Source organism: Micromys minutus, assembly GCF_963924665.1.
Source record: "Micromys minutus genome assembly, chromosome: 32".
Lineage (NCBI taxonomy): Eukaryota > Metazoa > Chordata > Mammalia > Rodentia > Muridae > Micromys > Micromys minutus.
Window position 1 is genome coordinate 14,332,257 of NC_137967.1, and position 11,902 is coordinate 14,344,158.

At 50.7% G+C, this 11,902-nt stretch overlaps 4 protein-coding genes across 7 annotated transcripts; 2 read left to right on the forward strand and 2 right to left on the reverse strand.

Moving 5' to 3' along the window:
- Positions 1 to 688: 688 nt before the first annotated feature.
- U2AF1L4 (U2 small nuclear RNA auxiliary factor 1 like 4) lies at positions 689 to 2,727 on the reverse strand. Of its 2 annotated transcripts, XM_080908373.1 has the most exons (8): positions 2,633 to 2,727; positions 2,413 to 2,500; positions 2,051 to 2,117; positions 1,916 to 1,965; positions 1,746 to 1,844; positions 1,440 to 1,573; positions 1,249 to 1,344; positions 689 to 952 (listed from the first exon to the last, which is right to left on the reverse strand). In XM_080908373.1, exons 1-8 carry the CDS (start codon positions 2,674 to 2,676, stop codon positions 868 to 870), a joined length of 663 nt encoding a protein of 220 aa, XP_080764499.1. In that variant the 5' UTR covers positions 2,677 to 2,727; the 3' UTR covers positions 689 to 867. The 2 variants fall into 2 exon arrangements, with proteins under 2 accessions (XP_080764499.1, XP_080764500.1); XM_080908374.1 differs by lacking the exon at positions 1,249 to 1,344.
- A 118-nt stretch (positions 2,728 to 2,845) lies between these two features.
- PSENEN (presenilin enhancer, gamma-secretase subunit) lies at positions 2,846 to 4,087 on the forward strand. The gene is made up of 4 exons (XM_080908808.1): positions 2,846 to 2,967; positions 3,079 to 3,221; positions 3,577 to 3,681; positions 3,819 to 4,087. Exons 2-4 carry the CDS (start codon positions 3,161 to 3,163, stop codon positions 3,956 to 3,958), a joined length of 306 nt encoding a protein of 101 aa, XP_080764934.1. The 5' UTR covers positions 2,846 to 2,967; positions 3,079 to 3,160; the 3' UTR covers positions 3,959 to 4,087.
- A 1,687-nt stretch (positions 4,088 to 5,774) lies between these two features.
- On the forward strand, positions 5,775 to 9,575 carry LIN37 (lin-37 DREAM MuvB core complex component). Of its 3 annotated transcripts, none has more exons than XM_080908760.1 (8): positions 5,775 to 6,010; positions 7,477 to 7,552; positions 7,736 to 7,786; positions 8,118 to 8,147; positions 8,227 to 8,312; positions 8,402 to 8,568; positions 9,148 to 9,230; positions 9,318 to 9,575. In XM_080908760.1, the coding sequence occupies exons 1-8, from the start codon at positions 5,977 to 5,979 to the stop codon at positions 9,439 to 9,441; spliced, it is 651 nt and encodes a 216-aa protein (XP_080764886.1). In that variant the 5' UTR covers positions 5,775 to 5,976; the 3' UTR covers positions 9,442 to 9,575. The 3 variants fall into 3 exon arrangements, with proteins under 3 accessions (XP_080764886.1, XP_080764884.1, XP_080764885.1); XM_080908758.1 differs by having other exon boundaries at positions 5,782 to 6,010; positions 9,090 to 9,230; XM_080908759.1 differs by having other exon boundaries at positions 5,784 to 6,010; positions 7,349 to 7,552; positions 9,090 to 9,230.
- On the reverse strand, positions 9,567 to 11,673 carry HSPB6 (heat shock protein family B (small) member 6). Its single transcript, XM_080908761.1, has 3 exons — positions 11,421 to 11,673; positions 10,611 to 10,733; positions 9,567 to 10,525 (listed from the first exon to the last, which is right to left on the reverse strand). The coding sequence occupies exons 1-3, from the start codon at positions 11,616 to 11,618 to the stop codon at positions 10,358 to 10,360; spliced, it is 489 nt and encodes a 162-aa protein (XP_080764887.1). The 5' UTR covers positions 11,619 to 11,673; the 3' UTR covers positions 9,567 to 10,357.
- Positions 11,674 to 11,902: the final 229 nt, after the last annotated feature.

Below are 11,902 nucleotides of genomic sequence, written 5' to 3' on the forward strand. Positions count from 1 at the left end.
GGTGTATAAGGAACTTGATGTGGATCACCAGATTGTGATCTTACATACCTGCCTTCTCGTTTTCATCTCTAAGATGGGGTAACAGAACTTGTCTCACTGAGTGAAGGCAGTGTATGTGTGTGTGTTGGAGGTTGGAGATAATGAATCTTCTTAAAAGATTACAATAGTCAGGTGTAGTGTACACACTTTTGATCACAGCACTTGAAGTAAAAGCAGGAGGATCTCTTGTGAATTGAGGCCAGCATGGGCTACATAGTGAGTTCCAGGCCACCCAGAGCTAGTGAAACCCCTGATTCAGAAACAAGTCAACCACCACAGTACCTAGCAGATAGTAAACTTAATTCAAATTTTTTAAGTGTTCGGTATTATTAGTGCTTCATTTCAGGGTGGTATGACGGGCTTCAATTACCAGGCCTAACCTACTGTAAACTCACCAGTACCTAACCACCTCTCTTCCTCTCCTTTTCTAGTTCCCATCTCTATTAGGAATCCCCAGACTTGCCACAAACAGGCACATATTCCTAGGTGCCTAGAATGGACAATCTGAGGTTGTGAGTATAAAGCCAGTCCCGACTTACCAGTGCAGGCCCAGACCCCAAGCTTGCTCCAAGTTCCTCTGCTTAGACTGTGGTTGGCAAAAACTTTTTCGTAGGTGTGGGGGTGGAAGGAAACCACAGACCTTGGTTGGCAAACTTTTTTATTGGAGGAGGCACAGGAGGAGGAGGAGGAGGAGGTTCCTGTGTCAACAGATTATATTATGAAGCTCTGAAGCCTGGGGATGATGGGACCAGAGAGTGTAGGGCACTTTGAGAAGGGATGCTGGATAGGAACATCTCTGCCCTTGGGTGAAGAGCAAGGGCACCAGTCTCAGAAGCGACCATGCCGGTGGTCTGGGGAGCGACGTCGGTTCCTTTCTCGGGGACGATGGCCTGTATGGGACCTTGGAGGTGACCTAGGAATTGGGAAGAGGAGTAGACAGAGATGGAATAGTTAGGAGTAAAGATTTTTCCAGGCCTGGATCTTAGCGATAAGATGGCTGTTAATGTCATTTTAGGATTGGTACTCAGGGTTAGGTACCTAGGCTGGTGGTGGGTGTGGGGCTCACACTGTTTTGGGCACGAAGACTAAGGTACTTTTCCCCAGGCAGGGTTCAAAACTAGAGCACAGGAGCCTTGGGATGGTAGGCCCACAAGTTAGAAGCAGGTTTATCTTAGGGAACAGGAGAACATGGCACCGGGTCTGAGGTACCTATGCCTGGGTCCTCGCCCATAGAGCTGCCGGCGCAAGTTCCGGGATATAGGTCGTAGGTGCATAAAGTTGCAGAAGCCACCTCGGGTACATTCCCTAAAGACAGAGGAGGCCACCATGACTAAAAACTCCCTACCAAACACTCAAGCACTGGGGACTCTGATGCCCAGGCTAGGTTTATACTCCCTTACCCCATCTCATACTGCCGGCAGCATGACTCTCGGAAGTCAGTGACGGGAGACAGTTCAGCATGCACAGCCTGCCCGTTGAACCAGCGGTTATTGAGTTCCGCCACAGCTCGCTCTGCATCTTCCTCCCGCCGGAACTGAGGGGAAAGTGGGTGACCATGGGCTGTGGAATTCAAGCTCTTCGGGGGACTAGTCAGCTCTGAGGCTGGACTCGACTTATCGATAGTCCTCAGGTTGTGAGGTTTCAGTGGTGACCATAGGCACTGAAATGTTTCCACTTCTGGGCTCTAAGCAGGGGGCAACAGGCACCTTAACGTAGACATTGCCCACGAGGTGGTCCCCGAGGTTGTCACACACATTCATCTCTTCAATCTCGCCATACTTCTCCTGCAGTTCTGTGAATACCTCCTGCAGAAGATGGGGAAAAGCTCAGCTAAGGTCTGGCGCACAGGAAACCCAGTTACCCTGGCAACCCTCACCTCAAAGAAGTTATCATAGTGTTCCTGCACCTCCACGTCGCTCACGTGACCTGGAGGAGGGACAGAGGGTAAAATGAGGGTGTAAATGGCTGGGGTTGTCCGCCCAGCCCCTGAGCTATCTAGTTTCTTACTCACAGTGTGATCCATCTGCAGTTTGGGCTGTATTCTGTGGATTCCGGTACAAGTTGAGCAGGACTATGGTCTGAACAAAATTTAAAAGAGAGCTGAGCTCAGAAAGCAGGGCTGCATGCAGAGTGGGTATGAAGTTGGGGAGAGATGTGAGCCAGAGAGACGCCAAAACTACATACAGAGACAGCCAAGGGGCGTGGTCGGTGTTCATGGGAGGCGGGGTCCAGTCCCTGGGAAGAAGGGTCTACCCAGAGGGCCAGGTCGGAAAGCAAAGAGGGGTAGGATTGGCTTTAGTAATCCGGAAGAGGCGGGACCCAGAGATGATGGACAGCAGATGAAGCGCCGGGAGGCGTGAATCTGGGTCTCACCTGGCTGAAAGTCGGTTTGTTGTGAAGTCGGGAGCACCGGTCCCCGTGCCGGCAGGCCCCAATCTTAAAGTAAAAAGAGCAGTTAACCCTGGAAGAGGTGCAAAGACAGAGGTAAACCGAGGGCCGGGAAGGCCGGACATCCCACGAACACAGTCCGTCCAGCCCGTAGGGACCCAAGTGCCCCGGCTCCCTGAGAGGCCACTCCCTTCACCATTCTCACTTGTCCTTCTCAGTCCCGAATATCGAAGCTAAATATTCAGCCATTTTTACCCGAACACTCCAACGCGCCTGCTCCTTGCGTCACTTCCGTTGCTCAGGAGCGTTGGGAAATGTAGTTCGTCACTGCCTGTGGCGCGACTGCGCACGCGTGTTGGAGGCCAGCTGGCCTTCCCGGATAGCCAAGCGCGTGTTTCCCGGGGGCGCATGCGTCATGCGTACAACGTAGCGGGGGGGTAGGGGGGACGGAAAAAAAAAAAAAAAGAAGACAACAAACTCCACAGAAACCTGCGGCATCTCCCCCAAAGGAATCCCAGGCAGAAGGGATAAACCCCACTGGTGAGTTGGGAGTCGTCTGGTATACCCTAGTTAGATAAGGAAATTCTTCGTCCCACAAGCCTGTTCATGTACCCTTCCCGTAGCCAGTGCTTCTCTAATTTGTCGTAATAGGGGCGTGGTTGTTCGTGATCTTGTACCTGCCATTTGGGTCTTGCTCTGCAGACCCTTAGGACCACCAGTCTCTAGCGCAACTATGAACTTGGAGCGGGTGTCCAATGAGGAGAAGTTGAACCTGTGCCGGAAGTACTATCTTGGTAAGGCCGGTCCCCTAAATTTTGGGGGTAATAGTGGGGGATCAGACTAGAGCGCCCAAGGCAAAAGGACATAATGAGCCTGGATTCGTGGTAACGCAGCTGGGAATGCAGACTCTAGTCCGCGAGAAGGGAGGCCTCAGAAAAGAGGAAGCTGAGGTTTCAGTCTGAGTACCAATGAAAAGTAAAGACGAATGAACGAACGCCTGGGAGGAAATGAGAGGCGGAACCCCAGAGCCCCTAACAGCAGGGATCTCCATTTGAACTTGGGAGAGGACCTTCCAAATGGGCCTTCTAAGGTGAAGATTAGGAAGGATCCTTATTGTCGTTTGACTAAATGTGGGTATCTTTTTCCTAGGTGGATTTGCGTTCCTGCCTTTTCTTTGGTTGGTCAACATTTTCTGGTTTTTCAGAGAGGCGTTCCTCGCTCCAGCCTACACAGAGCAGAGCCAAATCAAAGGCTGTGAGTTCTAGGGCACCAGCAAAAACAAAAAAAAAAAAAAAAAAGGACCGCGGGTGGTTGGAAGGGGTGATGGAGGCTCCGGAACTCTCCCCAGGGCAGCTGAAGGCCAACTCTCCCACCCTTGTTCTTCTTTATAGATGTTTGGCGCTCAGCTGTGGGCTTCCTCTTCTGGGTGATTGTTCTCACCACCTGGATCACCATCTTCCAGATCTACCGGCCCCGCTGGGGTGCTCTTGGGGACTACCTCTCCTTCACCATTCCCCTGGGCACTCCCTGACAAATGTGATACGCTGGTGATCTGTTCTTTCTCCCAGGATGGGCTTTTCTGCTCAAAGCTTTCTCTCAGACGCTGAAGACATCTGTTTCCCATTTCCCATCTGCCCCAATAAAGGACCGTAACTTTAAATAGTGAGTTCTTGGGATATTTCGGAGGCAGAAGCATAAAATGATTGCCAATACTCAAAAACATTTACTGAATGTGTTACATTTTAGGCTTTGTGCTTTCACGCACTGTATGAATTTTGATTTCGTTCACTACTTCTCTTACCCTTCCGAAATAAGAACTTTACTGTTTCGGCACTGTTTTATGGATGAAGGAGATAGAAACAATGCTCTCCTTTCTAGGAGCTGCTGTCCTGTACTGGTAGTTGTGAATTTAAAAATACAACTTTCTTATCTGGGGCTGTAGTTTACTGGCAGTGCACTTTGTAAACGTGAAGAGGATGCTAGGTTCGATTCCCAGCTTGATCAAGCAAGCAAGATAATCACTTTCTTGTTCTAGGCCTTAGTATTCTCTGCCAAGGAAGAATTCACTTGAGCCCAGACATTGATTTCTTCCTCCAAAGAAGGTGTCTTCAACAAGAGAAATATCCAGGAGCTTCCTTAGGAAAGCTTTCTGGACTTTCCTATTTTTTACTCTTGGTTTAGTTTTGTGTAGTGCCCATGGAGACTGGAAGAGGACACCATGTGAGTCCCCTTAAGTACTGAGTTTAAGTGAGTGAGCCATCTCTCTGGCATCTTGATCTTCCTATTCAAAACTTCATGATTTTGGCGGATCCTGTCTGTACCACAGAACTCGGGAAGCAGAGGCATGGTGGATTTCTGTGAATTCCAGGCCAGCCAGGGCTATGTAGTGATATCCTGTCTCAGTATAATTTCAGCAGAGAATCTGGTGAGATAACTTCAGTAACACTTGCTGCCGATCCTGACCTGTGTTTGATCCTCAAATAAGTGGTCCTCTGACCTCTACAGGTGTGCCTCCATCCCCCAATAAGTTCAAACAAACAAAAAACCCAAAACACCGAGCAGATTGTGGTACTGGTGTTGCTAATCATACACTTGGGAGGCTGAGGCAAGAGGCCTTCTGGGAGTTCAAAGACACATGGGTCCTTATGGATTCACATACATAATGAATTTCAGTCTAGACTGAGCCAGAGTGAGGCAGTAAATAATAATATAAAGTCTCAGTCCCCACGTTAATGTTCCCTATGAGTTTTTTTTTTTTTTTTTTGCATATTTTTGTGTTCCTATTACATTTCACTTAGAATTTTTGTCTTGTTTATTGACTATCTTTTATTCTCTACACGATAAGACACATTATTGGCAAGAATTTTTGCCTGTTTTTCTTGTTACAGTGTTCTCACAATCTGGATGAGTGCCCAGCACTTTTAATATTTAAATGAATGAGATTTTGCTCAAAAAGACACCTACTGAGCTCTCTGTAAGAAAGGAGCTAGTCCATCTCCAGATTGGTCTTCCTGTGAGGGATCTCAGTGGCTATGATAGTTACTTCAAAGCTGTAAATAGTTTATTGACAATGGACTAACACTACAAATCCCTAGAAGCCTTGTGAATCTTTTGTTTCCCATAGCGCCTTGCGCGGCGCAGGCGCGTTACATCCTTCTTGAGCCTCGGAAGTTTGAGTCACAGTCCCCACCCCCTCCTCTCCCCCGCCCCCCAGGTGCCTGGCTTGTCGTTGGTTTAGTTCCGGATACAGGGCCTCGGGAAGGTGGAACTTAAGGCTGAGAGCCAATAGTACGGGCTGTCAATTGGCCAGCAAATGAAATTGACGTTTTCATCAACTAGTAGGAAAAAGCAGTTGCCAAAGGGGCCCGCCTACAGAAGGGAAAGAAGGGAAGTGGTAGCCAAGCCAGTCGCGGCTGGACAGTGCTCAGGCCCGAGGACCAGTGGGACCTAGACTACCTTTGACCTTTTCCTGCCCGCCTTCCATCTCGCTTTTGAACCCCGCCTCCTCCAAGTTTTTCTGATCTAGCGCATTAGACCTGGACCCAAATCATGTTCCCGGTAAAGGTGAAAGTGGAGAAATCAGGTGAGGATTGGGGATCCAGGACACCCGAGAAATAAGTGTTAATCTTGAAAAAGCGGTCTATGCGACATCTCTCTGCAGCCCATCTGACAGGACCCTCTAAAAGGGGTCCTTTTCTTTTTCTACCTCAGTTTCCCCATTTCTGACAGTGGGCATGAGTCAGCAATTTTGGTGTGTCCCTGAAGTACAGGGAATCAATCCTCAATAATCGTTGTATTCCAAAAACCTTAGGGTGTAGGGTGGTGGATGGAAAATGTAGAAGGTGGGAGGAGCGGGCGGCAGGGAAGCTAGGGTGGCTGGGGCAGTGAGGAAACGGAGGCAGAGAGGTGGGAGAGGAGGACAGTTCTGTGGGGTCCAGGAAGGGACTTCCGACGTTTCCTTTGAGGGAAATGGGTAGTCTAGGGAGATTTTTCAACAGAGTGAGTTGGTAAAGGTGCACCCCAAAGTGCAAAAAACGAACCAAACCCTACAGTCCAACAACAAAACTTGAGTGGAGTAGTTGCTAGTGGAGAGAGTGATGTTTGTGTTGTTGGCAGATGCCTTTAATCCCAGGGCATGGAGAAAGAATACAGATGGATCTCTGAATTCAAGGCCAGTTTGACCTACTTAGTAAATAACATGCCAACCCAGGGCTACATAGTAAGAACACTCTCTCTCTCCATATATGTATATATATATATATATTCCTATATATGTGTGTATATATGAGAGTCTCACCACAACTATGTAGTTAGGACAAGGGTGGGCTTGGAAACACCAGACTGGGAGACTTACAGACCTCATTTCCTGGGGTCAGGATGGCAGAATCCTTGAGGGTTCTGTGCTGGCCAAGATCAAAGCCACATTGTCTTGTTTTTGCATTTTTCTTTGTTTTGCTTATTGTTTGAGAGAGGTTTATTGTTTGTTGCTGAGGCTGACCTTGAACTCTTGATCTTCCTACTTAAGCCTCCAGAGTGCTGGGATAGCTGACTTGCGCCTTTATGTCTGGCTAGACTTGGCTTTCTTTTAGGAAGGTTCTGTTGTCTGCCTAGGCTAGGCGCTGGGTGGGAGGAAAAGGCAAGGTGGGGAGGGAATATATTGTCAGACTCCCAGCAAGCCAAGCGGGCTGATACTGGTGCAGGAAAGGAATGCCTATGGTGAGTCCAGGAGCCTGTGGCCTGGTGAGTCACTCTTCATGGTGGGAATCCAGGAAGAGGAGTGGGTTCAGAGAGGGAGGCCTCAGTGGAAAGACCCTAAGGGCTGTCCACGGAAGGTGTCTAGATCGTAGGTGCTGGAGAGAAAATGGTAGCCGCTGCACCTTTGACCCTGCCTAAGGCTCTGTCGCCCTGGTTCTGTCTTTAGTTGGTCTCTCCACTGAGTGGCACTAAAGCTGCTGCTTTCCAAGTACCTGGACCAGACAGACATAGGATCGTCTCCCACAGCGGATGTGGGAGGCGCACACAGAGCTGATTCCTACCTTCTGCCCTCAGAGATGGAGATGGCCAAAGCCCGGAACCAGCTGGATGCCGTTCTTCAGTGTCTGCTGGAGAAGAGTCACATGGACAGGTTGGGATCTAGTCCAGCCTGGGAAACCACAAGGGTGGGAACTGTTTGGACCATCTGATCCAGATGGGATCCTGGAGGCTGCCTTAGGGAGATTTTTGTTGTTGTTCCATGGGAAAACTATTTAATATTCTCACACTCTGGGTCCTTGGTACCCTAAGCCAATAGTGCTTTTTTTGCTCCCAGGGAACGCCTGGATGAAGAAGCTGGGAAAACCCCCTCGGATGTGCACAACAAGTAAGGAATTGTGATGGGATTTAGACCTGAGGGGTTAAGTAGGTTTTCCCTCTAAGTCCTAACCATCTTATGTAGATGTACATGTTAGATAAGTGGCTAACACCTTGGAGGTGGGTATGGATGGGATAGGAGGGCCAAGGGGTATCAGTAATCTCCAGGATGTCCATTTTTGTTTGTTTTTAGTGCCAGTGATAGAACGAACCCCCTAGGGCTTTTGCCCATCCTAGGCAAATGCTCTATTACTGAACTAAATCACTTCTGCCTTGGGGGGCGGCGTTGAACAGATGTTTATTAAAGGCTAGGCCTGCTGACACCATGTCTCTCCCTGCAGGGATTGTTCCATTGCTGCCCCTGGCAAAAGGTAAGGTGGCTGGGACCCCAGCCCATTAAAAGGTTCCCAGTCCCCAGTTCCAGGCCTGACACTCACCTTAAACACACAGGCCATCTGCCCGCTTCCACCACCAGCGGAGAAAGAAGAGGAGGGAGATGGACGATGGGCTCGCTGAGGGGGGTCCTCAGAGATCCAGTGAGTAGTAGGCAGGGGACTGAGAGGGTGGTTGCGGAGCCAAGGGACTGCACATGGCTGCTCACTTGTCACCTGCCTCACCACCCCAGATACGTATGTGATCAAGCTGTTCGACCGGAGTGTGGACTTGGCCCAGTTCAGTGAGAACACACCGTTGTACCCCATCTGCCGTGCCTGGATGCGCAACAGCCCCACAGTGCGAGAGCGAGAGCGCTCACCCGGCTCACCACTGCCCCCTCTGCCCGAGGATGGAGAGGTAGGAGAAAAGTCAGGAGGTCAGGGAGAGCAGTGGGTAGGTAGGTCAGCTCCGTTAGTGGTAGGTAGGTATAATCTCTGGGCCCCCTCATGCATAGAGAATCAGGACACACAGCTATTTGCTCTTAGATTTGGATTATGGACAGAGGTCCCTAGGCTGGATAGATAGGGCTTCCTAGGGAACAGGGGTTCTATAAAATAAAGGACTGAGCAGGGATCCTAAGTGCAAACAGAAGGGGCTACCAGATGGGGCCTTGGTGAGCCAAGGTGAACTTATGGGTGGAGGGTAATAGGGGCTTGGAAATCATCGGGCCTGAAAGGGTAGACAAGGGTTCTCAGACTGACAAGAAGAAATGGTCCCTAGACTAGGAGGACTATCCTAGCGGGTAAAGGTATGTCCCCTCTACTGTGACTTCTCCAAGTACAGGATTCCAGGTAGACCCCTTTTATCCGTCTCACTGGGAAAGGTAGGAGGGATGGCATGTACTTTCAGCCCTCTGCTCTGGGGCTTTATCTCCCCAGGGTTCGGAGGTCATCAACAGCAAAAATCGTGATGTGTACAAGCTGCCTCCACCCACAGCCCCCGGAACACTTGGAGATGCCTGTAGATCCCGAATTCCATCCCCACTACAGCCTGAGACCCAGGGTACCCCCGATGATGAAGTAGGTACCCAAGGCTGGCCTGGAGCTTCAGGGCTTGTTGGGAGGGCTAGGGCATGGTTACCTAGCTGGGCCTCTCTGTCCTCGCAGCCCTCCGAGCCTGAACCGTCTCCTTCCACACTTATCTATGGAAACATGCAACGCTGGAAACGCATACGCCAGAGGTGGAAGGAGGCATCTCATCGGAACCAGCTTCGTTACTCAGAAAGTATGAAGATCCTCCGGGAGATGTATGATCGGCAGTGATTTTCCCAGTACCCACCCACCCCAATAAACCTAATAAACCTGTCCCCGACCCACACTGGCCAGCCCAGCTTTCCTGGCCCAGACATAAAGCAGTTGACAAATCTCAAGTGCATTTATTGGGGACTGATGGTAGGAAGGCCTGGGGAGACGGGGCATGTTGGCAATGAAGGCGTGACCTTAGAGAATGGCAGATGTGGAGAAGGCCCCCCTAAGACATCTGTCTACAGATGGGCAGCCAGGACAGAGGAACTCAAGGGTTCTTGTTCATTGGCCTAGCACATCTGGAGAAGTTGGAGTGTCCATACAATTTGAGTTTGGGGTTCTTGGTTCATCGGGAATAAGTTGTCCCAAAAATTGGAGGTGAGAATAGTATTCAAGAATTTAGATGCCTGGATTTTTAAGTCAGAAAGTGGGCTGGGGCAGGGGAGCATTGGTTACAGGAACAGGATCTAGAGTCTGATGTGGAGAACCCATGCAGTCTGGGCCACTGTGGGGAATTAGGTGACAGGACTGGAATGAGGACTGTCTGTATTGCATCCTGGTGTCACGTGGGGTGTTCTACAGGTCACAAGTGCAGTAGGAGGCCTGAGCGGTGATAGAAGGCCAAAGTGGGGTCAGTGGGCTGAGGGCTGACAACAGCGTTTGTGTTGTCTTTAGAGAGGTGTAGGTGGGGCCCAAAAGCTGGAAGAGGGCTTAGGGAGGGTGTCTAGGTTACTAAGGCTCAGGTAGGTTTGGGGTGGAAAGGTCTTGGGAGAACATCTAGATGTGGTTGGGAAAGGCTGTCTTGACAGCGGTTGGGACATCTGGCTGAGCAGTGGAGTCAGATCGGCATTTAAAAGGGCGCCTAAAGAGGCTTCCCAGATTCGGTTCTGTAATGCTGGACCCTACTTGGCAGCAGGTGGTGACGGAAGTTGGGCTTGGACCGACGCTGGTGTGGCCTGGATGGACAGGACACCTTCAGGAGACAGTGCCGAGGTCACTGCAGCAGGGTCCACGCCGGGAGGCAGGCGGTATCGGCGGTGGAACTCTCGAGCGATGAATCCATGTTCATCCTGGGGGTAGGGCGGGGGAAGAGATGGGCTTAAGAATCCTACTCAGCTGCTTACCCCTGCTCCACAATCTGGCCAGCAGACCTACTGGGCGCTCCTCATGTCGAGCATGGACCTCCACATGGTCGCCAACCACCTTGACAGAGATCTCCTCTGGAGAGAAGTGCTTCACATCCAGCAGCACGGAAAAACACCCAGGGTTCGTGGGTACCTGCACACATTGGGTGTGGGATATTGATCGATCAAGCAGGGGCTTGGCTTCTGGGACCCAGCACCCTCTACGACACATAGGTTACAGTGTTACTTGGATAGATTGTCTCCTCTATTCAGAGTCACCAGAAACTCAACCTCACAAAAACTGAACTCCTCCCTTCCCCTTTAAGACACTGGGTCCACCTCTTATGACCCAGTTAGATTCCTGCCCTATAACCCCCACGCCCTGTCCTTGACTCCACAACCACCGTGTCTCTGCTACAAGACCCCACTATGTTAGCTAGCAACCAAGGTGCCACTTCCCCATCACCAGAGTTCTTAACTTAGGTCACGGGACCTCCTGTGCCCTATACCGTTTACAGGTACCTCTGCTGCTCTAGAGTGTCTGAGACCACCCCCTCCCCTTCATCAAATCACGGGACCCCTCTAGAAGATTCGTGCAACCCTAGGAACGTTCCGGCCCGTCAGGACTCACTTGTCCTTTCCCCCAGATTTCTGGCATCCCTCAGAAGATCAGTAACCCGGCCTCAGAATACCACACTCAAGGGACTCCCAATAGCCCACTGAGGGGCGACATTCTCTCCTAAATTCAAAATCAACAGACGCTGCCACACCCCCGCCCCAAGGTGAACCACCCCCCTAGTCTTGTTAGTAGTTGAATTGGCCCTCTCCCTAGGCCTGGCACCTGGGCTGTGGGTAACGCCACACTGGGGGCGCGCAGATAGTAGGGGGCGATCGCAGCAGGGCACAGTGAAGCTAGCTCTGCCTCAAGCAGCCCTTCGCCGAAACGCTGGTCAAAGAGGCGTCCGGGAGCGGAAAAACCCGGTAAAGGAGCTGAAGCACGGCGAAGCCAAGAAGGCTGCACAGGCACAGGGATCTCCATCCTGCTCCTCCGCTGCTACCCTGGGCCCCGCAGTGCCCAAGCGCACGCTGTCTCCGATTTATACTGTGCCTTGTACCGCCCCTGCGGTGGGCCTCTCAGGGACACTGGGATCGAGGCCAGACTTGGCCATTAGTATTCCTTATTTAGAAACTTCAATAATTACTTGGCCGGTTATTAAACGCCTGCTGGATGCCTGGAAAAGGACACCAGGGAAATGTCATTAAGCCTTTTTCCATTTCTAGAAGGGGAAGCTAAAGTCTAGGAGGCCGACCCTTATAGGTGTG

What these genes read in the sequence shown, in the direction of transcription:
- U2AF1L4 (XM_080908373.1), bottom strand. Translation starts at nt 2,676, where the DNA reads ATGGCTGAATATTTAGCTTCGATATTCGGGACTGAGAAGGACAA. An exon ending in ACAAACCGACTTTCAGCCAG is followed by an intron (nt 2,118 to 2,412) that starts GTGAGACCCAGA and finishes AATTTTGTTCAG; the next exon opens with ACCATAGTCCTGCTCAACTT. An exon ending in TGGGCAATGTCTACGTTAAG is followed by an intron (nt 1,574 to 1,745) that starts GTGCCTGTTGCC and finishes CTTTCCCCTCAG; the next exon opens with TTCCGGCGGGAGGAAGATGC.
- PSENEN (XM_080908808.1), top strand. Translation starts at nt 3,161, where the DNA reads ATGAACTTGGAGCGGGTGTCCAATGAGGAGAAGTTGAACCTGTGCCGG. An exon ending in GTGCCGGAAGTACTATCTTG is followed by an intron (nt 3,222 to 3,576) that starts GTAAGGCCGGTC and finishes TCTTTTTCCTAG; the next exon opens with GTGGATTTGCGTTCCTGCCT. An exon ending in GCAGAGCCAAATCAAAGGCT is followed by an intron (nt 3,682 to 3,818) that starts GTGAGTTCTAGG and finishes TCTTCTTTATAG; the next exon opens with ATGTTTGGCGCTCAGCTGTG.
- LIN37 (XM_080908758.1), top strand. Translation starts at nt 5,977, where the DNA reads ATGTTCCCGGTAAAGGTGAAAGTGGAGAAATCAG. An exon ending in GGTGAAAGTGGAGAAATCAG is followed by an intron (nt 6,011 to 7,476) that starts GTGAGGATTGGG and finishes TTCTGCCCTCAG; the next exon opens with AGATGGAGATGGCCAAAGCC. An exon ending in ATTGCTGCCCCTGGCAAAAG is followed by an intron (nt 8,148 to 8,226) that starts GTAAGGTGGCTG and finishes TTAAACACACAG; the next exon opens with GCCATCTGCCCGCTTCCACC.
- HSPB6 (XM_080908761.1), bottom strand. Translation starts at nt 11,618, where the DNA reads ATGGAGATCCCTGTGCCTGTGCAGCCTTCTTGGCTTCGCCGTGCTTCA. An exon ending in TGGCGTTACCCACAGCCCAG is followed by an intron (nt 10,734 to 11,420) that starts GTGCCAGGCCTA and finishes CAATGTGTGCAG; the next exon opens with GTACCCACGAACCCTGGGTG. An exon ending in CTCGACATGAGGAGCGCCCA is followed by an intron (nt 10,526 to 10,610) that starts GTAGGTCTGCTG and finishes CCCTACCCCCAG; the next exon opens with GATGAACATGGATTCATCGC.